General features: G+C 37.2%; 1 protein-coding gene across 4 annotated transcripts in view; it reads left to right on the top strand.

The window, feature by feature from the left end:
- Nucleotides 1-22,761, top strand: part of Inpp1 (inositol polyphosphate-1-phosphatase) — a 34,272-nt gene extending 11,511 nt beyond the window's left edge. For 2 of the 4 annotated variants that reach the window (XM_076865732.2, XM_076865733.2), the window contains exons 2-6: nt 10,748-11,015; nt 13,788-13,848; nt 16,825-17,025; nt 18,992-19,166; nt 21,135-22,759. In XM_076865732.2, the coding sequence (XP_076721847.1) occupies nt 10,812-11,015; nt 13,788-13,848; nt 16,825-17,025; nt 18,992-19,166; nt 21,135-21,693 (1,200 nt within the window). In that variant the 5' untranslated portion in view covers nt 10,748-10,811 and the 3' untranslated portion in view covers nt 21,694-22,759. Of the gene's footprint in view, nt 1-8,836; nt 8,864-10,747; nt 11,016-13,787; nt 13,849-16,117; nt 16,716-16,824; nt 17,026-18,991; nt 19,167-21,134 lie in introns of those variants that run through there. The other 2 variants (XM_076865734.2, XM_076865735.2) reach the window with 2 other exon arrangements.
- The last annotated feature ends 1,786 nt before the right edge of the window (nt 22,762-24,547 follow it).

Below are 24,547 nucleotides of genomic sequence, written 5' to 3'. Positions count from 1 at the left end.
GTATATTTATTATGCTCATTATTTAGATGATAAATGTCAAATGCTTTTGAAAACATGCATTTCCTTTAACATGTAATTTTTCTGTAAAATCTGTATTATATTAAATTTATCATTTTAACATTTTTTTTCTTGTGGTGCAGGGGACTGAACCCAGGGCCTTGCACATGCTATGCAAGTGCTCTACCACTGAGCCACATCCCCAGCCCTTAACCATTTACTAGTGCACAATTCAACAGCACTAATTACATGCACATAGTTGTGCAACCATCACCAGTGTCCATCTCTAAAACTTTTTCATCATTCCAAACTAAAACAGTATACTCATTAAACAGCAGCTCTCCATTACCTTCTCCTCCCAGACAGGTAACTACTATTGTACTTTCTGTCTTTGTGAATGTGACTATTCTGAGTACCTCATATGTAACTGGAATCATTAAATATTTGTATTTTTGAGGCTGCTTTATTTTACTTAGCATGGTATCTTTTATAGGAAAAGTAGATATAAAAAAGAGAAGTTTTTAAGTGGAACAGACCATTGAAATCATCCTATCCAACTGTTTTCTCTTTCTTCTTTATATTTGTAAAATCTAAAGCAATAATTAAAATGATAAAAATGGATGGTAAATTAATATTAAATAATAAACAATAATGTAATAAACAAATTAATTAATATATTTTATTAGTTTTTATGTATAACTGACCATTTTTTATGGCCAAGTTTCATTTTTATGGGGGAGTGTTGGGGAGTCATTTTATAAAAATTTATAAACAAGTTACTCAAGTTGTCTTTCATATGTTTAATCAGGAACACAGAAGAGGGGACAAGTAAATTTGATATATAAAATTGTCAGGCACGATACTATATTTTTCTGTGGATTACAAGTCACAGTATAACCTACATTAACCATTCATTAATATAATGTTCTTAGAATGTGACAGAACTTGAATAAACATTTCATACAAGTTCCCCAAAGCCTAAGTCACATGGCTAAGGTTATACACTCAGTAGGTGAAGGACAAAGCAGAGCCTAAGAACCAGCTCTCCTGCAGCCTAAGCAAGAGGTTTTTTTTTTTTTCCTTACCACACATTCCTCTGGTCTCTATAGACAAAAAAAAGCAAATGTTAAATGAGTTGGTACATCCAGTAAATGTTGCAAGAGTTTAGAAGGAAAGATAAATTGACCTGGGAATCCCTTGCAGACCTAGAAAATTACATTCAGAAAGAAACATTCAAATTGACTCAAAGATTGATCAAAACTATAAATTATATTTTACTGGAAGAGGTTCTTTCTACAAGGAATACTTCTTGTCTTTTTTTTTTCCCTTCTCACTGCCTTGAGTTGTCTTTAAAAAGTCTTTTCTTTCCTATAGTTAACAAAGTTATCCTGAATCTACTTTTATTTTTCATATTCCATCCTATTTCAGATTTCAATTACAACACCATAGTTGCTCTAAAAACATCTGTTAGCGTACAAAAGTTTAAGGATATAGTTGAAATACAGCAGATAGAAAAAAACCTAAATCAATAAAGGTTCTAGGCAGAAAATGTTCCAAACTATGGAAAAGAAGGGAAAAAAATGGATCACTATCAGTTTAAAACTATTTCTAAATGGAATACTTTTTGATAATTTTCAAATGAAGTCTGAAATGCCTGCTTTTCCCAAGTGTTTTGCTAATGTAGAAGTTATTATGTAGACTAACTTGTTCCCCTGCCACCCAGCATTTAATTTCTGTTAGTGAAAGCAGGGTAAGTCAACTTAGCCTGAGGACAAGGCTGTCCTCATTGCAGTAGGCATAGGAGTCCCTGTTCTGCATCTAAGTAACCAGTGATGGACAGGATGGACTCACTGTCATACCTGGTGTTTCCTTAAGTTGTCGTATAAAAATCAGCTGAGGGACTTTTTTCAACCCAGATTTATTGAAACAATGCCTACTGAAGAAAATGCAAAAATCTGTATTTTTAATGTGTCCCAATTAATTCTCAATCTCACTTATTTGGAAAATACTACTTTAGCACAAGCTCTCATTTAGAAGCTACCAGAATAATATTTGAGAACATCAGTCATCTCTGTGTAGCTTATTGCTTTGAGCAGCATCAGTGAGCAAAAATGTTGACTAATGTAGTTCATTAGTAACCTCAACAAAGCTAGAGTGAGTTCAACTAACCACATTAGAAATGGTATGTGTCTTCTTTTGAAGGTTAGGGAGGAGAGAATGAGAAATGTTAAGTAAATGTCTGTTCTAACAAACCAAACTAAACTCACTCTTTTACATGATTTAATTAACTAAATTCCTTTTGTCAAGGATAGGTCACCTTTAGCTGAGACAGTATAATTTCAGAGTCTGATTCAGCGCTCAAAAAATGCAGTTCTGTTGCTAGTCATCCAGATATAGTTGTGAATTGTTTCTTAAAATAAATTTAGAATATACATAGACTTTTATGTAACAAATATAGGCCCAGGTGCCTAATAGCACTTGGGTAATGCTGATAGAATCCAAGTATAGTAAACATTATGACAAAGCTAAGAGAAAATACTATCAGCTGGCATTTATTGAACACCTCTGAAATATATGTTAAGAATCCTAAGAAACCACGCATTTGAAACTCTTGCCACACAGAGAATAGACAAGTAAACCAGTGTATAGTGTTATGGAGAGCTGGGATAGAGATTTGGCCTGCTTCTGGTCTCCTGTGACCCAGGAGCCCAAGATGGAGGGATCTGGAATGGCATTCCTCCAAGAGCCAACTGATTTTCCTCCTTCCACACATACACTAAACATATACGCATGCACGCATGTGTACACACGTGTGTTGAATTAGAAATACATACTTGAAAGTATAGAATTTCTCAAAATATGCTTAATTAATTCATTCAAAGTCAGTGTACCAACTCAGATCCAGAACATACCAGGGCCTGAAAGTCCCCTTTACATCCCCCCACCAATAACCCCTCCTTATTTTCCAAAGGTAACACATAGTAACATCTAACACCATAAACTAATTTTGCCTATTTTTTAACTGTGAATAAATTAAACAGCACAGTGTATATCTTTCATATCTGAATTCTTTCAGAACAGTGGCCTTTGTAAGATGCATCCATGTTGTTGCCTAATTGCAGTGGTTCATTAATTTTTAGTGCTGACACATTAAAAATGTGTTTATGCTACAGTTTCATTTGTTATTTATGGTTACTTGATATTTATCAGTACTAGATTATTAGAATAATGCTGCTCATAAATACCCTTGAATGTATCTTTTGATACACACTTGCATGAACTTCTGTTGGGTATATGGAAATTGCTGGCTCACAGATTTACTTGCATTCAACAAATTACAAATGGTCTTCCAAAATGGTTATGCCAATTTCATGCCAGCACTGTGTAAGAGTTCCCATTGCTCTGTATCATCATCAAACCTTGAAAATTTTAGACTTTTTAATTTTAACTATTCCATTGGTTAAGTGGGAGTATCCTGTTGAAATTTTAAGTAGCATTTTCCTCATTACTAATAAAGTAGGCTGCCTGTTCATATGTTCTTTGACTTTTTGGATACCCTCTGCAAGGCAGTAAGTTTCTTGCCCCTGAACTGATTCTAAGAGGGTGAGTGACCATTAAGTAGACAAAACAAGAGGAACGTCCCATCAACCAGCGGGAACAGCAAGTGCAAATATATAGTATCCTCAGAGCAGGAGAGTAAGTGAGTAGAAAATGGGAAATCAGCTGTTAAAAGGCAAAATTTAATCAGCCCTAGGGTGCAATGATAGCAATTCCACCCACATCAAAGTAATATAACACCAAAAATGTATAGGCGGTCCCATACTAGAATATTCACTGGCTTCTGAAAAACATTGGACAGTCAAGTATCTAAAAGTTAAACAAAGCTTGTATACTGGAAAGACAGTTTAGTTTCCCATGAACTCAATAGTTGCATTGAATGCTCGTAGTCCACTTTCCCCCGGCCGAGGTAACTGGGTGGGTAGATGAGTAGTCACAGGGCTATTGGAGGAGGTGACTGTTAGTAAGCTATACAACAAATTGAGGCCTATGCTGTCTTTGGGGTCTGCTTCTATTCCCTTCCCTTTTGCCATGACGGCCTCTAGTCTTTACTCCTGGAAGGTAAAGTATGGAACAAAGGAGAGATGGAATGAAATCTGCTTCTCCTACTTACTTGCGTGACTTTGTTAGGGTTATGTGTACAAGGAATATTTCCGGATCATAGCAATTCAAACTAAATAGAGCGCTAGTCACAACTTCACATGTGTTCATCTAGGAGACTCCTAGGCAGCTGAGCCTCTTTGAGAGAGGTCATGACAAGCACCTTCTTGTAAGACATGCATGTACTTTGTGGAAGCCAGGCTTTTTGCCCCAGCAGCCATGGCTGTCATGCAGGGCCATGCATAATGCCTGCTGATTGCCATTGCTGAGAGAGGATGAGTGAAGGACTGAATGCAGATAGGAATGGGTAGCGGGGCAAAAGTGTGGGCTCTGTAGAAAGAAGTGTTGGATCATTTGCTGGAAGAAGGGAATGTCAACAAAATACTTTGATTCACTTGCCGTTTGTTAGAGAGCAGTTCATTTTGTTGAGGGCCTTTATCTCTGTGTCACATTTCTTTCTTTTTTTTTTTTTTTGCAAACACTTTTCAGACTTTTATTTATAGACTCTGTTATAGCATCTGTAAATTATGAGCACAATAAAAATTTAAAAGGTAAAGAGATGATTTCCAGCAAGGCTAGGAAAATGGTGATTTTTTTTTTTTTTTAATTCAATACCTTGAAAGTAACTGCAGGTTTCATAAGTAGATGGTAGGGGAGGTGGACAACACAGACAGTGCCCTGGGAATCCTCACAAATTCCCCTGACAAAATATCCCCCTGACAGAAAAGTGTCTCCCCGCAGATGGTCTGCCATGAAGCTAGAGCAATCCCCCAGCCTCCAAGAGCCAAAGTTTCCACCCAGATGCCCAGAAGGCAAAGCAATCAGGTCTGGCCTACATAAAGGAACCTCATTCAGGGTTATTCAGAGAATTACAAGTAGTTCCCAGGCTTTTGATTTAATGGACTAGTACATTTTCAGAAAAGATTTCAGTGACCCATATAAACTTGCCAACCTCTTATTTTTTTCAAGTAAGGACATGTGACTATGGTTTTTGTGAGGTTGTGTTTAATTGTCATAGATGCCTTTTATTATTATCTACAATAGCTCATTAGATCTTCATGACATCACTGCATGGTATTATCTTCATATTATGATGAAGAGAGGCTCAGAGAAACTAAGTAAATTTCCTGAAAAATCATCTCAACGATAATTTCCATGTAAGGGCAGGTAGGGGCAGAACTAGGTCTTGAGTCAGTTCCACTTGAAACATTTATCCTTCCCACTATGTTAATTATCACCTCTGAAATATGCATCAACTATTCAGATAAGATATAATCTCTCTCTCTCTCTCTTTTTTTCTCTCTCCCCCCATTTCCCTCCTTCTCTCCCTCTTTCCCTCCCCCTCTCCCTCTTTCCCTCCCCCTCTCCCCTCACCATCTTTCTCCCTCTCTCCTCTCTTTCCTCTTATGTTGCTAGGGATCCACCCAGGGCTTGTGCATGGTAGACAAGCACTCTACCACTGATTTACTCTCCTAGTCCCAGATATGATTTTTTTTGGAGGGGGGGCAGTACCAGGGCAAGCACTCTACCTACCACTGAGCTTTATTATTATTTTTTGAGATTAAAGTCTCACTCAGTTGCCCAGTTGGCCTTGAACTTGTGATCCTCCTGCCTCAGCTTTCCAAGTAACTAACTGAGGTTAGAGGTGTACACCAAAGTGCCCAGCCCCAGATGTGACTTTTAAACCTCTGATGTTCCAATGAGATGATAGAATGGCTACAAATTAAAGTTGAATTTTATCTTTGTAGAGATATTTTCATTTTTTTCTGAAATGCTTTAATTTTTTCAATATTTCTCCAACTACTGTGACAAGAACACAAAAACTAGAGACCAACCCTGACATTATGACACAATTTAATATTAACATATAGATATACATTGAGTGTGAGATGGTGAAGAATGAAATTTCTTTAAGCCTATTTTGCTGAAATGTGACTGAAAATAGGATGTTACAAATCATGGCTTATGAGAGAATTCGTTTCAATGCTCATTGCAGAGTGTGGTATTTTGCTGTTAAAGTGGAGAGCTCTGGGAAGAAAGTTTATCTCACAAAATTAAACTGTTGACCACTTAAGTGGGGAATAAAACTCTAATTTTTATTATTTGACCAGAACACAAAAGAGAAAGACATAGATTGTGTTGGCATTGGCTAAAATCATTGAGGCCTCTCTATCAGGAGAGGTATTGCAAGCTGAATTGTGTTCCTCTGACATTCTTACATTAAGCCCTGAAAGCATATAGGAGGATGTGCATAGGTTATACGCAAATAAATAGTATGCCATTTTATTGAAGGGACTTGAACATGCACATATTTTAGTACCTAAAGGGATCCCAGACCTAGTCCACCAAGGCTACCAGGAAATAAGTATATTTGGAGAAAGAATGTTTAAAGGCTACATGAGATCAGATGGATGGGCCCTAATCTAATCTGACTGGGATCTTTATAAGAGGGAGTGACCAGAGATTTGTGCCCAGAGAAGAAAGACTGGGAGAGGCCGTAATGAGAAGGAACTGTCTGCAAGCCAAGGAAAACCTCAGGAACTAATCATGTTAACATCTTGATCTTGGACTTGCAGTCTCCTGAACTATGAGAAAATAAATCTGTTCCTTAAATTCCTCTTAGGCCCCTACCACTAGTTATATGAAGATGGTTAAGGAAGACATCAGTGGAACTGATGAATGAATTTTATTACTCAGTAGGGTACTTTACAGTGAGTCTGAGGATCAGCTGAAGAAAGGGTTTTTCTGAGAGTAAAAGGGAAGTAAAGTGTCAATTAGTGAGCTCAAATGCTCTGACTGGTGACGGACATTAGCTATGTGCATTTTTTGCTGCATATTGTACATCATAATAATGTGCTTAGGGTTATTATATAATAATCATTAATTTCTTTAACAATTGACAATTTGTGGAGAACAATTTCATTGGCTAGAGTAATGCTTAACAGCATAAGCTTTGTCAGCTTGCGGGGCTTGAATCCTGTCCTGCTGCTTCCTAGCTGTGTGATTTGGGGGCAAATTCCTTAACCTCCTTATACCTCAGTTTCTTAATCTGTAAAGTGGAGATAATACATATTTCATAGGGTTATGTGAGAATTAAGTGTGCTAATATATTTGAAGTGCTTAGAAGATTCCTGACATATATTAAGCACCTAGTAAATGTTTCAACTTTGGCCTATCCATGCACGTGAATAGCTACTAATAGAACCACAAGCATCTATTATACCTACAACTAATAATAGAACTTTAGGTTTCCACCAGGATACCTGCCACTCTTGAAATGACAGACAAAATAAGTGTATAAAGTGAAAACCTTTCTTTTTAAAATCATCTCAAAGAAAATTTTCATGTAAAGCTGGAGAAATCCTGTATTGGATGTAGCCCTCAGTTTCTCTATAGACAATCTCAAGTATTCAAGGTCAGGATGAATTGTTCAGTGTTCCCTTCTTCCTTTTTCTTTCTTTCATTTTTTTCCCTCCAGGGCTCCCTTCTTGCTTGCATGAACTGAATTGAGATGGAGATGGAGAGAGCTATGAGGAAACAGCTTACAGAGAAGTATAGTATGATGATTTGATTTGATTGGAAGAAATGGTTTGTTTAATCAGAAATTAGTAGGTCAGCTGTGCAAATTAGGAAGTCTTTTTTTTTTTTTATGTTTTGGGACAGGGTCTTGTTATGTCATCTATCTGGTCTCAAATGCCTGTGCTCAAGTGACCCTCATGCTTCAGGCTCCCAAGTAGTGGGAGTGGGGACTACAAGCATGCATCACTGTATTGGTTATCTGGAGAGTCTTGTGTTGGGGCTGTAGGATATATATATAATTTTTTTTTTTTTTTTTTTTTTTTTTTTTTAGAGAGAGAGAAAGCTGGGGAACTAGAGAAGGAAAAATATCTGAAGAAGAGCTAGGTTGGTTCAGATGACTGGAGAAAGTGTAGTGTCAACCTGAAACTGGGTAGTTCCTCTTGGAGCTTGACAAAATATAGTGATCCCTCAGTTCGGAATAAACAGTGGTTAAGGTTGAACTTTGGGATATCTTTGGACTTGAAAAACATGATTATTATGCTAAGAATTTATAAAATATGTAATCTATTCATTACAGGACTACAGTCTGTGGCTGATAGTTCTCCCCCACTGGTCAAGTGGCCGGGCTTGCTAAGCAGCAACTGCTCAGGTGGGAACAACAGTCACTGAGGAAATAAAGGTGGGGTCCAAAGAGGAAGAACTCAATTCCTGGGGGCAGGAAATGTGTCAGAGGCTATCTAACAGCGTAGTTGGTACAGTGCATCTTTTCAGAAAGATATTAATTGGTTTTAACAAAGTTGAGTATAATAGCCAATTCTGATATTGTTTATCTTGAAAGCTTGCAAATTGGACTCCTTAACATCTTCATCCTTTTAAGATAAGAAGTTAATTGGATACTGTTGATTCTTTGGTTCTTGTTCCTTAACTTATATAACTGCAAAATATTTATTAAGAAATTATAGTTTATCTCTCAGGGCTTATGATATACTGGGAATATGTATGCATATTTCCATGTGTTTATTATACATCATTTTAATTTGTGCCATATACATGTCATATATGCCATAAAATTATTTCTCAAAAGTGCCTTAGCTTACTAATGAAACTCTTTTTCTTAATGTGTAGGTTCAAGTCAACTGAAGTAAATCTTCCAACATATCATTCATTCCTGAAAGAAAAACCATTTAAAGTAGGAAGATGTTTTTTAGTTTTAAGTACACCTCTCTACCTCCCAGGAGCTTTTTGTGTTGCTACCACAAAGTGTTATTGTGTTTTATTTGGACAGTTACCTTAAGATACTTTAAATGTCATTGCTTATTATAAAAGCATTATATGTTTACTATAGAATATTTGAAAATTATAGAAAAGCCTATTGAAAAAAAGTCATATGCAATTCACTACTCGGCAAAAACTATCATTCAACCACCACCTACTCTTCTCTCTTCTTTCTCACTCTTTCAGTGTAAACAAATATTGATAATATACTGTTACTCTACATATGATCATAGATGGTTTTCCATTTGACACTGTAGCATTAGCACATTTCCACATTATTCAATATTCCTCATAAACCTGATTTTTCTGGCTTCATAGTATTTTATCTGATATTTTACCAATGTTTAAGATTATTTTCAACTTTTTCTTACTGTAAATAATATTAACTCACTGTGTGCAGAAATACTTTAACTCAACTCATTTCCTTAACCCAAATTAAGGAAAGATTGGAGTTACAGACTAAAAAAGTGCTGTCTTCTGTAGGGACCTTGATACCCTTCTGTTGCCCTCTGGACACCTGCTTGTTTGTGAGCATGCCTGCATCAGTGCCTCCTCCAAGGGTGAATGTTAACTTTAAAACATATAAAACCAGAAAGAAGATGTCTCATTGTTTTATCCACTGTTCTTTTATTACTGTCTAGGTTGGACACATTTTCTCATGCTGGTTGACCCATAATCTTACAATGAGGAGAACATATTTTGTTTGCAAACTTAAGATGAACTAACTGTGACAATTCACAGTTAACCCTGTTGCATTAGTATCTTTATATTTGTTCTAATTTTCAGTCTCTAGGAGTCCATTCAGGAAACTTCTTTCTATGAAGGAAACTGTCTTCTATGATGATAAAGAGCCCAAGTGTCGGTATGACCACTGCTGAGCCCTGTACAGTTAGTCTTTTGTAACCCTGAAGAAGTGACTTCACCTCCCGAAGCTTCCGTTTCTCAAACTGTAGAACAGGGAAGGAAATCCTCATAGTAATTCCCACAACAAGAAACTGGGACTTGTTCAAGCTTTTAATACGAGGTAGCTAAAGGGTGAAAAATTTTCTCTAATTGCAAGATAGGCCCAAGAGAGAGATCAAGGCGTGGTAGCCTGAAACTTTAGAAGCCAGGACTTTTCAAGTTCCAACAAGTTGCAAGTCTCAATGTTTTGCTGTTTAGACTTTCAGTTGGTAGGAGGAGTCTACAGATAATAGGATTTTTTTTTTCTTTCTTTTTTTAATGGGGCAGGGATAAGTTGGCTAGGAGATGGCTTGTGCTGCTAGCCCAGCAGTGGCCTTAGAGTCTTGCAGGACACAACAATGCTTGCTGCCTTGCTACTTAATACTTGAGAAAGTTGCCCTGGAACTGAGAGCATAAGTCTGTCCCACTTCTCTCTTCTTCCTTCAGGGTGAGAAAAAGAACACTGCTTTAGTCCTACTGCTGAGTCTCTGTGATCAGACTAGGGTCACTGCAAGAATCTGGCTTTCCTTTAACACTGTGCTCTGTCTACCTGTCTGTGTGGGACTCTGTAAAGATAATATAAATTCTCATTCAAGGATTTTTCCCAGAGTGATAATTCAGTTCTTTGTATAATGTATTTTTAAGAATGCAATCATTTTTTTTCAAGATTTTTAAACACTAAGTTTTAAATTTCAGCTTATAGGTACAGCCTTCCACTCTGAGGCTGTGATTATGTTATTTACTAGCTGTTCAGCAATGCTGACCAGGTTGACTGCCTGCCAAGTGGCTGGTAGTGTGGGGCACCCTGACATCACTCTCTGAACTGCTTTCTCTTTCACATTCTTGCACTTTACAGCTGACAGCCCAGAGAGTGGGAGCCGATTCCACCAGAAGCTGCCACTGAAAACCAAAGTTCAGAAATGTCAGAGATCCTCCAGGAACTGCTCCGAGTCTCAGAGAAAGCTGCCAACATCGCCCGGGCATGCAGGCAGCAGGAAGCTCTCTTCCAGCTGCTCATTGAAGAAAAGAAGGAGGGAGAAAAGAACAAGAAGTTCACAGTTGATTTCAAGACCCTGGCTGATGTACTGGTGCAGGAAGTTATAAAACAGAATATGGAGAACAAGGTAAGAAAGGTCATGGCCAAGGTAATTGTAAAATACTTGCCTCCGTGGCTGCCCCCACCACCATAGAATAGCATGACTTTTATTCCTTTTCAGAATATTAGCATCTTGGATTCAATAAATATCTTGGGTTCACCTGTCCCTTGATAGGATTATAATGCTGAAAAAAATGTTCACTGCAGAAAATCTTTAAAGTACAGAAAAGAAAATAAGAATCACAAAAACCTTTTTTTTATTAATGAGTTTCTTCTTAGTGAATAATATATGTTCTCTGAAACACAAACAAATTGAGCTCTCTTAACCCTGCAACTAGAAAAAAACCACAACTATGTTTTGCTAAATATTATTAGAATGTTTCCTTTCTTTGTGTATGTGTGCACCTGACTCCTATCATTCATCTCATCAGAAATGAAAGCACATTGTTTTGTAGCCTGTGTTTTGGTTTATTTTTAAACTTGGTATAGTAAGTCTCATCTTTTGGACTTACTCATGTATATAATATTTGCCTTGGATATGGGGTTTGTAGCTCAATGAAGTCTCCCTTTGTTCTATTACTAGAAAAACATTGTCATAACTAGCAGTGATTATGATTCTGTGTATCTTGAGCTGAATCACAAAACAGTATTCATAAGTAGAAGTGGTAATAGTAGTAGTGGTAGCAGTAGTAGTAATAGTAGTAGTAGAGATAATACTAATGATGATAACAGACACTTATAAATGCTAAGTGTGTGACAGGCATTGTTTTAAGGGCTTTGAAAAGGGTAACTTATTTAGCTCTTGTAACAATTTTATGGCTTAAGAACAATTATCCCAATGTAGTGAATGAAAAAAGGGGCCACAGAGAGCTTAAGTAACTTGCCTAAGGTTACACAGAAAATGAATGGCAAGTCAAGTTTTTGAACACAGGCAAACTGGCTCCAGGGTCTACATCCTTTTTCTTTTTTCTTTTTCTGGTAACAGAGATTGAACTCAGGGACACTTAACCACTGAGCCACATCCCCACCCTTTTTAATATTTTACTTGGGGCCTCGCTAAGTAGGTGAGGCTCACTTTGAACTCATGATCCTCCTGCCACAGCCTCTGGAGCCACTATGATTACAGGTGTGTGCCACTGCACCCAACTTCCAATGTCTATGTTCAAAAGTAATATTGCCTTTTAAATGATAATCTAATAATTCTGTTTAGCTTGGGAGGATAGAACTTTGTGACATAAAACATTTTAAATTATTGGAATATTTTCTAAGAAATGCTTAAAATATGGGGCATTATTTAAGTGAAATCTTAACCACAGGCAGGTGATAAGAATCAATGACCCCACGAAATTTCTGCCAACTTTGATTTTCTTATACCCTGTAATATCTGTTATATCTGGCTTAGATAAAATAAATAAAGCAAACTTATTTTTGTTTATTACTGCTCAAGATAATTGAGTGAAAATGATGGTTTAGCAACTGGATTAGATATGTATCGACATTGATTAGTTTATGGACTAATATTTGCCACAGAGCATTATAACAAGTTCAGGCAGTCATTCATTCATGAAGTAAATGTCAGAACTTATGAACAAATAGTTTTCCTTTTCAATTATATGAAATATTTTTATTCCATGACCCTTATGCCTTGGTCCCTCAGAAACAGATGTTTAAGCAGGCTTGGAGACTGAGCTTCCATCCCTGAAGAATAGGATGGTTGCCAGCCCTCATTGGCTTGCACCATCTTGCAAAACAGAAAAAAATAAAACAACAACAACAAAAAGCAAAAACAAAATAAATAAACAAACAAAAAACCTCCAAGTGGTTCTGGGCATTATTAAACTTTTGGCCATCTGCAGATGACGGGGCTTAAGTATTTAAAGCATCTCCTTACTTTTGTTCCCTAAGAACATCATGCATATCACAAGGCAATTTTTATTTTTTAATTTTAATTTTTTTTTATACTGGGGATTGAGCCTAGGGCTCTCTACCAGTGAACCACATCAGTGTCCTTTTTTTTTTTTTTTTGGTGAGACAAGGTCTTGCTAAGTTGCTTTGGGTCTCACTAAGTTGCTGAGGCTGACTTTGAATTTGCTATCCTCCTGTCTCAGCCTCCTGAGGATTATAGGCATGCTTCAGCAAATATTTTGAGAAAAGTTATTCTCACTACTGAGGGTCAGAAGAAAAATATATTTGAAAGTTTCCTAATCATACAGAGATGAGAGAAGATTCTTACTTGACTCCATTTATTCACTTTATATTGATGCACAAATTATCAGTCAATAAAGTTCTACACCCCCCCTTCCTTCCTATATCTTCCTAGCCTGAAAACTAACGGTATTTTTAACAGGAGCAGAAACATACTTGAAAATGAAAAACAAAATCTAACATTACCCTCCTATTTCTTCTATCTAGTCTCAATAATTTCAGGCACTTGATCAATAATATTGATTTTTATAAGGTACTAGGGTGCTGTTTAAGATGATAGTTACAGTATCTCCTTTGCAAGCATCCTAGCTCTAGGGCCCTTCTACAGTAGGATAATAAGACATAAGAAAACCAGACTTCAACCACGATTTGGATTTAGAGAGGCAAAGGGACAGGAAAATATTAGAGAACTAAGCACCTGACCAAGCTGGTGTCATTTTTTTATAATTAAATTTGGTTTGTACATTTGGAAATTTCTGAAATTCAGGTGTAATTGTGTTTAACTTGAAATGTAAGATGGAAATCTATTGGGAATTGAACATGTGTGTACATTTTAGTTGTTGTTTTGCTTTTTATCATATTCTGAATCATTCAGTTTCCAGGCTTGGAAAAAAATATTTTTGGAGAAGAATCCAATGAATTTACTAATGATTTGGGTAAGTATGAGAATCTTAATGTATTTTTGTAACTTAGTTATCATATGGTATTCTGATCTCCAACTTACACCATGAAATAAGTGGATGTTTGGAAACCTTTCAATGTCAACAGTATTATATATTTGAATGTAAAGCTTCATTCAATCTCTACCTCATAATATCATGCTATTTAAATTAAGAGAGAGATGTGATCTCTTAGAATAATTTAGCATGTCCATGCATCATTTTAAATATAAATCTGTAGCATTTAAATAATTAATAAAATTACCTTTTTGGAAAATTCTATGGTCTGTTGGGAACTTAGTGGAGGTTATCAATGCCCCTAGAGCCGGGTGTGGTAATGTATGCCTATAATCCCAGTAGCTCAAGAAGCTTACACAGGAGGATCTCAGATTCAAAGCCAGCCTCAGCAAGGCGAGGCGCTAAACAACTCAGCGAGACCCTGTCTCTAAATAAAATACAAAATAGGGTGGGAGATGTGGCTCAATAGTTGAGTTCCCCTGAGTTTAATCCCTGGTATCCAAAAAAAAAAAAAAAATGATGCCCCCAGAAAGATGCACAGCTACATGTATGTACAGACAATTTCAGGTCTAAGTCCAATTTCAGGTCTAAGTCCCAAGGGCTCCCTGGGAGCCCTTGACCCTGAAATCCTGGGTGATCTTGAGCCATCATTTCTCAAGGTCTCAGAACCTCTGTAAAGGTACTTGAAGTAACTTAGTTCCACCCTGTTTTTTTGTTTTGTTTTGTTTTTATTTAGTTTGAGACAGAATCTCAGAGTCCTATCTTGATATGTTGTCCAGACTGGTCTGGAACCCTGGGTTTAAGGGAGCCTTCTGCTTCAGACTCCAGAATTGCTGGAGATATCAGAGCAGGCCAATGACAAGATTTTAGTCTTATTTACGTAGTTTCCTATGGGCAGATTCCCCTTCAGTGACCTCCATGTTCTATGGCAGTTTAGGGGAAAATATCATAATCTCTGATTATTTTCAGAGAAATTTTTCATTTTTAGTTTGTTTGGGATTTTTGTTTGTTTAATATTAAAAGACTAAAATAGTAAATCTTAAACGTTGATCATGGGACAGATAGTCAAACATCGAGAAACACATTTATAAAGGAAGAACATGAGTTTCTGGATTAGCGTCTGATAATCTTTTTAAGTCTGCTACATGAGCAATATATTAAAATGTCCTTGGTTCTATAATACTGTTTTAGTCAGCGTTTTTTTGTCGCTGTGATCAAAAGACATGGCAAGAACAAGGTAGAGTAGGAAGTTTATTTTGGCTATGGTTTCAGAAGCCTTGCTCCATAGACAGCTGACTCCACAGCTCTGGGACCCAGGTGAGGCAAAACATCATTGCAGAAGGCCCCCAGTGACCTACTTCCTCCAGCCACACCCTACCTGCCCCCCATTACCACCCAGTGTATTTTTATCAGTGAATTAATCCAGTGACATAGGTTATATCTCTCACAATCTGTTCCTTTTGCCTCTGAAAATTCTTGCATTATCTCACACATGAGTTTTCAGGGGACACCGTCTATCTAAACCATAATAGACATTCAGTAGGAAGAGAGAACTAGCTGAAGGTTAAAAATAACTCCTATGATTAACTCATAAGAATTCCTCATTAAAAATCCTACATTTGACTACTTTACAAAGTTATTTCGATACATGATTTATCCAGAATTATAGGAACACAAAACCATTCCACATCTACTTTCCTGTTTGTTAAAAGGGCAAAGAAATGTAGAGCAGGGAAGAGGAGAGACTGTGGTGGATAGTGTGATTTCAGGAGGATGCAATCTTGGCAGGAATTCAGGTTGCCCTCAAAGTGTGATGGGGATTCACTAGCCTGTTTTAAGCAAAGGAGTGGTATGGTATAATTTACTCATTTGAATGATCCTGTAACTTTTAGTAAGCCCAAAGGTAGTGTTCAGTGTGTGGCACTTATTAGCACTGTTATTCCTCAACTTTAATAGTTTAATTGAATTTGAATTTAAATTTAAGTGTTTCTTGCTGATGCAAAGTCATCATTATGGGCTGGGGGTATAGGTAGGGGTAGAGTGCTTACCTAGCATGTGTGAGTCCCTGTGTTCAATCACCACCACCACCAAAAAAAAAGTCATCATTGTAAATACATTCATACTGTGCTTCCCCAACTTTACTGATTATATCATCAAATGAGGATCTTGTTCAAATCCAGTAGGGCTGGTCTGGTGGAAGGCCTCAGGTTCTGTTTTTTTTTTTTTTTTTTTTTTTTTATGGTATTCAGTATTGAACCCAATGGTACTCTACCACTGAGCAACACTCCCAGCCCTTTTTATTTTTTTTTATTTTGAGACAGGATCTTGCTCAATTGCTGAGGCTAGCATTGAATTTGTAATCCTTCTGTCTCAGCCTCCATACCCAGAGAGGTTCTGAATTTCTGACAAGCTCCTGGGTGATAACAGAATCTGCTGGTCCTTAAATCAGATAGGGTTGTGAGGAATATGTGTCTATATATCTAAAAGTGCCATGTTTCCTTAATTTTTTAAATGAGTTTCTTGTTTTCTCCATTGAGGTCTCTTCTTGTACTATTAAATTGCCTTTGTAAAAAAAATTAAATTTAAAAAAGACAAATAAAAGATTAATTATCAAGGATTAAAGGATTTTTAACTGGTCTGTGAACCCTCTTAAAATTGACACAAAATTGTGTCCATGTGGATGTTTTCCTGGGGAGCCAGTCTTTCAATTCCTGTATCCTACCTACCCTGAGATTAAGGACATGAGGCCACTGGGCAGCATGACTTTGTGAAGCTCCCTACGTGATTCTGGTGGTCATCAGGCTTAGGAACCACTGGCATGGATATGTTGACCTTGCCTAATACAGGTACACAGCTTTTGCAGCCTCCTCCCTTCTTCTCTCTCTTCCCCCTACCTCTCTGTTCTTTCTCCACCAAAACTCTCAAGATATAATGGGTTTAGTTTGTCCTTTCTAGGGGAAAAGATTACCATAAAGCTGTGTTCGACAGAGGAAGAAACAGCCCAGCTTCTTAGCAAAGTCCTTAATGGTAACAAATCAGCATCTGAAGCACTAGCCAAGGTTGTTCATCAGGATGTCACCTTTGCTGATGCAGCTCTGGATTCCATAGTGATCAACATTCCACAGGACCTTATGGGAATTTGGGTGGATCCCATAGGTAAGTATAGGAGAGTATGTTTGCTCTGTTACCTGTGTATTTGTTCTTGTGCACAATCCTTTTTCTTTCTTTCTTTGTTTTTTTTTTTTTTTTTTTTGGCTTGGAAAATAAAAATTATTGAAAGTATAGTTTAATTCTCCTAGAAGATTTAAAATTTTTAAGTTTCAAAATGCTAAGTGAAGAGTTGAGGTATATTATGATGTGTTATGTTATAGATATGTGTATATATACATACAGCTATGTATATATGTACCTTTATACACAAGTCTATAACAGGTGTGTGTATGTACTACACAGGCCCACAGAAGGGCCAGACTGGTAAGTAAGTGAGAACATGAAGTGATAGCAGTTATAACAATTGAGAACACATGCTACTTAAAGAGTACTTAGCTCCAACAGATTGTGGCCGTATAGGAGTACAGGCCAGATCTTCAGATTTTTTGGTGGGAGCAGAATAAGCAAAATCCAGGGTCTTAAGTAAAAGTTTCCAATTTTTAACCACTGATTACTAATTTAGTTAAACAAATCAACAATCAAAAACAGTATTGATCAAGCATAACAGTCAATGTGTCTCATGAACCGTCAGTTTATTGTGGTAGGAAGATAATCTATAGCTCATTGTTTTAAAAATGTGGTCTTTATCTTCAGTGATGCCACTAATACCAAGCCCCAGGTATTGTGCCCTTCATCCCATTTTTTTCCCCACCTCCCTGTGATAATTCCACCCAATACATTTTGCTAAGCAGACAACATCCTTTCCAGTGTTATAAAAATGGATTTAATTATCTGGGCTTGGTGGTGCATGCCTTAGTCCTAACCATCGGGGAGACTGAAGCAAGAGGATGACTTGATCCAAGGAGTTCTAGACCAGCCTAGACAACATTGTGTGACCTCATCAAGGAAGAGGAGAGAGAGAGAGAAGAGAAGAGAGAGGAAAGAGAGAAATGACAGAGAGAACTAGTGGTTTAATCAGAGAATTACATAACATTCAGTCAATGGATTGTATGTGGAAATGAAGTCTTTCCCAAAATCTTTGGTTACTTAAGGATAAACTACATCAATTATGATTTCTGAAGGACATAGATCTCCTGTTTCTTGGTTTTGTTATGGTTTGGGTACCAGGAATTCAACCCAGGGGCACCTAACTGAGCCACATCCCCAGCCCTTTTTAAATTTTTTTTTTTTTTTTATTTTGAGACGGAGTCTCACTAAGTTAGTTGCTTAGGGGCTTTCTGAGTTACTGAGGCTGGCTATGAATTTGCAATCCTTCTGCCTCAGCCTCCTGAGTCCCTGGGGTTACAGGCATGCAACATCACACCTGGTTATTTCTTGGTTCTTGATTCTATTCTCTAGCTCTCTGCATCTTCTGCCAGTCTCACCCTTAGCTGGGTGCTAACCCCCCAGATGCTGGCAGGCAGCTCTCATATCTCCGAAGAGAAAACAGCTCTTCCACTTCTTTTTCACAGGAACATCATTAATTTCTTCCTTTTTATGCCACCATCATTGTCTTTCCTCCTTGGAACTTGAGGAACCAAATAATATTAACAATAATAGATAATTCTGCCTCTGGCATATTGCTGGAAGAAGACTTTTCCATCTCTCATTGTACTATTCCTCTGATTCATAACAATTCTAAAATAACCTCACCATTATTCTGAGTTGTTAACTTTTAAATGCTTTCCACCTGTGACAAATATCTGCAAAGTGCTATACTAGATGCTGCAGGAATTATAGACAGGTGCTCTCCTTCATTCTCACTAGCCAGGAGAATGAAACATAAGCAGCTTAAGAATGAAATGTAGGAGGCCAAGTAACAATTTGATACAGGTGACATCCAAAAGTTAAAACCTGCTACAGCCAATTAGAAGAAAAGAGAAATTATATAGAGCAAAATTTATAGATATATTCAGCATTATCTTCTAAATAATCTTTATGTGAACCTTAACACACTTACTTAATTTTCCAGATTCAACTTATCAGTATATTAAAGGTTCTGCTGACATTCAATCCAACCAAGGAATATTCCCCTCTGGACTTCAGTGTGTCACTATTTTAATTGGTGTCTATGACATACACACAGGAGTGCCTCTCATGGGAGTCATCAATCAACCTTTTGTGTCACAAGACCTAAACACTCTCAGGTAAAAAGATGAACATTTTTGGTCTATAACAGTCTTTGGAATATATTCCCTCAGCTTTGCTTACAGTCGGGATTATCCTTACACGATATTCCCATGATACATTTTGGTTTTTCCACTAAAAGTCTGCAAGTTTGAGTAGCTCAGTGGCAGAGCACTTACCTAGCACATGTGAGGCCCTGGGTTCAATCCTTAGCTCCACATAAAGATAGACAACATGCCTTTGTTTTATTTGTTTATCTACAACTACAAAAAAAAAAAAATTAAAACAAAGACAGTTCTTTCTACTTTTAGTCCTGCATTTGGCATGATTTTATTTGGTCCAAGTACAAGGTAGAAATTTTTAAAAAACTATTATCTTAGAAATATCATAGGTCTACATTTGGGATATTGCAACCCTGTTCTCCATTTCTAGAATGTACTCAGAACCAATTAATAGAATGGTGCTGCTAGCTAGGCACAGTGGCATGCACCTGTCACCTTAGTTACTAGGGGGGCTGAGACAGGAGGGTCACAAGTTTGAACTTAGCAAGACACTGCCACAAAATAAAAAAAATTTTAAAGGGCCAAGCATATAGATCAGTAGTATAGCACTTACCTAGCCTGTGTGAAGTCCTGGATTCAATCCCCAGTACCACAAAGTAAATAAATTACAATGATGCTAAAATTGTCTTCTAATATTTTTGGACCAAGATATATGTCATCTGTTGTAACTATATAGCCAGTTGAACTTTTGTATAATTTTAGAAGAAATTTAAAACAAAATGTGAAAAAAGTCCAATAAAAATATTGACAGTTATGGCCAGGCTTAGAACCTACCTCTGGGGCATCTCTCCTTATAAATTCTGTCAGCATCATTTCTCTTTCTTTTTCCTCTCTCTCTGCCGTTTCCATTGACTCCCCAGCAGAGCATAGAGGGTGGCCAGGACATGAGTTGCCTCTGACTCATGGCCTGTGCTTTGGGTTGACTCCAGGGCAGGCAGAGTTCAAATACCAGCAGTTTAAGGCTTTTAAAAAATTTTTTCTTGTTTTTTAATTGAAATAGATCATATTTTTTGTTTATGTAGGACTTCCTATTTTTATTGAATTTTGAGTCACTTCAGATAAGAATAGTTTGCTCTTTACAACTCTGGAATTTTGATATTTTGCCTTTCCCTTCACTTTCTTCCAAACCCAAAATATATTTGTGTCATCTTTAAAAGGTCATTAGGAAATTAAAAAGAATTGGGGCAGGATGAGACATACTCATGGCCAAGAAATGGAGGTAGTCAACGAAGTACTTTGTGTAGCAGAATCTGGAGTGAGACCACCTGGGTTTGAAAGCAGATTGTACTACTTACAACCTGGGTGGGCCACAGCAAGTTATTTATTTTCCTAAGTCTCTATTTCCTGGTCTACAAACAGTGAATTTTTCAACATAGAATATATGTTAAGAATTAATGAATGGAGGGTATTGTCCTTATTGTTGTTGACCAAAATAGTAACATTTTGAGCCCCATCTTTCTGGTGTCAGAAGCCAACATGGAACTGATAAATCAAAGAATAAAAAGGAGTAACCAAAGACCAAAAACATGTTATAAAGATTGTAAGAGATTTGAAGATTGATTTACCTGTTCATCTTTTCCCCTACTGAACTTTAAATGCCAAAAGTGGCCATAAAAGTTTGCAGTGTTTCTGGAGGCTGGAATTCAAACAGTTTGGTGTTGTCCTAGATGGATGTGATAAAGCCATAAAAGTGAATACCTTCCTAACTTTGCAACAACAGCAGGCAGATGCATGCATAAGAGTAACTTTTAAAAATGAATTAGCTACTTGAGATCTATTTCTAAGCTTAGGGAAGGTAAAACTCATAATACTAGGATGAACTGGGTTTTTGTTTGTTTTCATTTTATTAAAACAATAAAAGGCAATATGAATCATGAAAAACAAATGTGCAAATTGCCTTTATCAACTGAACTTTTTCTTCCATAGGTGGAAAGGACAGTGCTACTGGGGCCTTTCTTACATGGGGACCAACATCCATTCACTTGAGCGGACCATCTCTAAAAGAAATGGCAGTGAAAAGCGAACTGAGAACTCCAACCCTGAGTCAGAGTCCTCCTCGGCTTTTTCAGCAGTCATCAGCACTAGTGAGAAGGAGACCATCAAGGCTGCGTTAGCCCGGGTGTGCGGAGAGAGGATCTTCCGGGCAGCAGGGGCTGGTTACAAGAGCCTCTGTGTTGTCCAAGGCCTTGTTGACATTTACATCTTTTCAGAAGACACCACATTCAAGTGGGACTCTTGTGCTGCTCATGCCATCCTGAGGGCCATGGGCGGGGGAATAGTGGACATGAAAGAATGCTTAGAAAGGCATCCAGACTCTGGGCTGGATTTGCCCCAGCTGCTGTACCACCTGGAAAATGAAGGTGCCACTGGGGTGGATCGCTGGGCCAACAAGGGAGGACTCATTGCTTACAGATCCAGGAAGCGGCTGGAGACGTTCCTGAGCCTCCTTGTCCAAAACCTAGCTCCTTTGGAGACACAGGCATAGAGGTCTCTGGCCTCCAAGTACATATAAGCCAAACTGCAACTGTTATTTCTATCTTTTGAAGATAGTTTTGTCCTATTGTTGGCTAACATTCGCCTTCCTCTTTTGAGGAATATTTTTCCATTATGTGTTCATAATGTTCATTTCAGTAAATTAATGACATTCATGCAGTAAATTGATGTATGATATTCTTACAGTGAATATGGTGTTAATGTTGCTTGAAACTTATTCAATAAAATATTGAAGAAAGAGGAAAAATCCTATTCAACTTGCAGAACTACTCTAAACCTCTAAGTTAAAGAAGAACGGTCACTGAAATATTAGGGAGAATACAGGAGGGGTTTGCATGGGTTCTGTTTCCTGTCCTGAAGGCAAAATCTGCCTGTGTGGAACATTCAGAACTGTAAATTTCCATAAATGTAGCAAAATCCATGTACTTTCAATAGTATGGTTTCTCTTGAGAAGAAAAGGCTAGAGCACTGTGGACCCCCTCCCACCTGCTCAGAGACAGTGAGGGAATTAGAGAAAAGGAATTAGAAATCCTCACAGTGAGTGGGAGAGACGCAAGGGGGCAGGGTGCAGAGGAGGGAAGTGCCATTGAGAGAGAAGAGCAAGGACCACAGATGCACAGAGACCCAAGAGAGACATTTCTGCATAAGGGAATGGAACAGAGATTTATATGACTTTTGTGTATTTACTACACAAGAGGTAGCTTTGTGGGTACCAGTTCCCATATTGATTATTCTCTAATATGAACATGAACCGTGGTTATTAGGTTTCTGTTTTTGTCTATGTTAGCTGCCCTGCCAACCCTGTAGTGCCTACCAAAGGGAATCAATCAATCGGCGCTGTTCACTGTGCGCCCTCTGGGGGCCAAAGGATGTTCCTCCAAAGTTGTTGTTGTTTTTTTTTTTCTTCTGTCCTTAAATTTAAAAAAAAAAAAAAAAAAAGAAAATTGACACTAATAGTTGCATATGTTTAATATTGTACAAAATAATGCTTTGGAATATGTGTACATCTTGAAATGTCTACATCAAACTATTAATATTTGCATTGTCATTATTTTTGTGTGTATGTTGAGAACACTTAAAATATCCTTCGTTAGCAATTTTCAAATATACAATTCATTTTTATTAACTATCTCTTTAAAATTTTTTATCTTTTGAACAATGACCCACCCCAACTATTCCTAACCCTAGTAACCACCATCCTACTATCTGCTTCTGTGAGTTGCCTTTTTAAATTCCATATATAAGTGAGATTATTGGGCTTTTTTTTTTTTTTCTGGTGTCTGGCTTATTTGCCTTCATAATATCTTTCAAGTTCATCCCCGCTGTTGCACATGACAGAATTTCCTTCTTTTTAAAGGCCAAATAGTATTCCATTGTGTATATATGCACCACATTTTCTTTATTTGTCCATCCAGTGCAGGAATTGATTCCGTATCATAAACATTGTGAACATGGGAGTGCAGGTATCCCTTTGACATAAATGAAATTACATTTCCTTAGTAAAACACCTTTTTTGCATATAACAGATTCAACGATTTATTTAATGATTGGTTTTTAGAAGTTGACATTGTGCCCTATGGTTGTGGGCTGTCAAGTTTTATCTTGTCACTGACAGTCTAACTTTAAAGGTTAATTTGAAGTCAAAGTCAGTTGATTCTTCACAAAACTCATTAGAAAGAAAAACCCTCATTCCCAAATGCAATCGGCATGGAAACAGAAAATGGTGACGTGGGGTGGGGGGGGCATATGCTGACTCCAACAGCACGGACAGAGCATGTAAATAATCAGGAACACACAGCAGAATAGCCATCTTCAGTGGGATCCAGACAGTTCCTCAATGAATTGTAAAAGAGCTGAAGAGAAAAGGGAATCAATACCAGAAAAGGGAATCACTATATTCTGTAAGAACCTACTATATGGAATCAGCCTTCCTTATTTGTGGCTTCTGTGTCTAAGATTCATTCAATCTTAGATGGAAAATATTTGAAAAAATTTTGTACTGAAATGTCCAGTCATCTTGTCATAGTTCTCTAGACAATATTCAAAACATATTTTTAATCTGTACTGAATATGTCCGGTATTCTTGCCAACATTCCCTACACAATACAGCATAACAATTATTTAAATATCACTTATATTGAATTTAGGTATTATAAGTAATTTGCATTTATATTGAATTTAGGTATATGTAAACTAGAGATGAAATATTAAGTACATTCTAGGCTATGCATAGATTATTTGCAAATACTACATCGTTTTATATATGGGATTTGAGCTTCTGTGGATTTGGGCATCCATAGGGGTTTCTGGAATGAATCCCCTTCTGATACTGAGGGACAACTATATGCTCATTGTCAATCTTTGACGGAAAACCACAGCCCTTCCTTGAGCCTGTGTCTGCTGATAGGTCATTGTTTCTCTTGCATAAACCACACCCAGGTAAGCAGGATTTCTAATTTTAATTTGTTTACAAGAAGAACTTAAAAATATTTGCAAAGCAATCTGAGGACATATTCATTCTGTATTTTTGTAATTTTTCCCTCTATTTTTACAGTTGACTCATAAGGTAATTTGTTAAGTTCCACCTTATTCAACCCTTACCCAAACTTCAATTCTTTGCTTTTAAACTCATGTTCCATTGTTTTATATTACATTTAATTAACATCTTTAATTGTAAGAAGTAAAATTAGGATATAGAGTTTTGGAAGTCAGCAGCTCTTGGTTCAGAGAGAACTCATTTGTTGGGAAGAAGAGTGGTGGGGGGATGGTGGGGCGGTATTGTAGAGAGGAACCCCTTGGCCACAAGGCCAGGTATCTTGGTGATGATCCATGGGTTTTACAGGAGA

This window comes from Callospermophilus lateralis, chromosome 9 (genome assembly GCF_048772815.1).
Source record: "Callospermophilus lateralis isolate mCalLat2 chromosome 9, mCalLat2.hap1, whole genome shotgun sequence".
Lineage (NCBI taxonomy): Eukaryota > Metazoa > Chordata > Mammalia > Rodentia > Sciuridae > Callospermophilus > Callospermophilus lateralis.
This window is presented reverse-complemented; position numbering and strand designations above follow the sequence as displayed.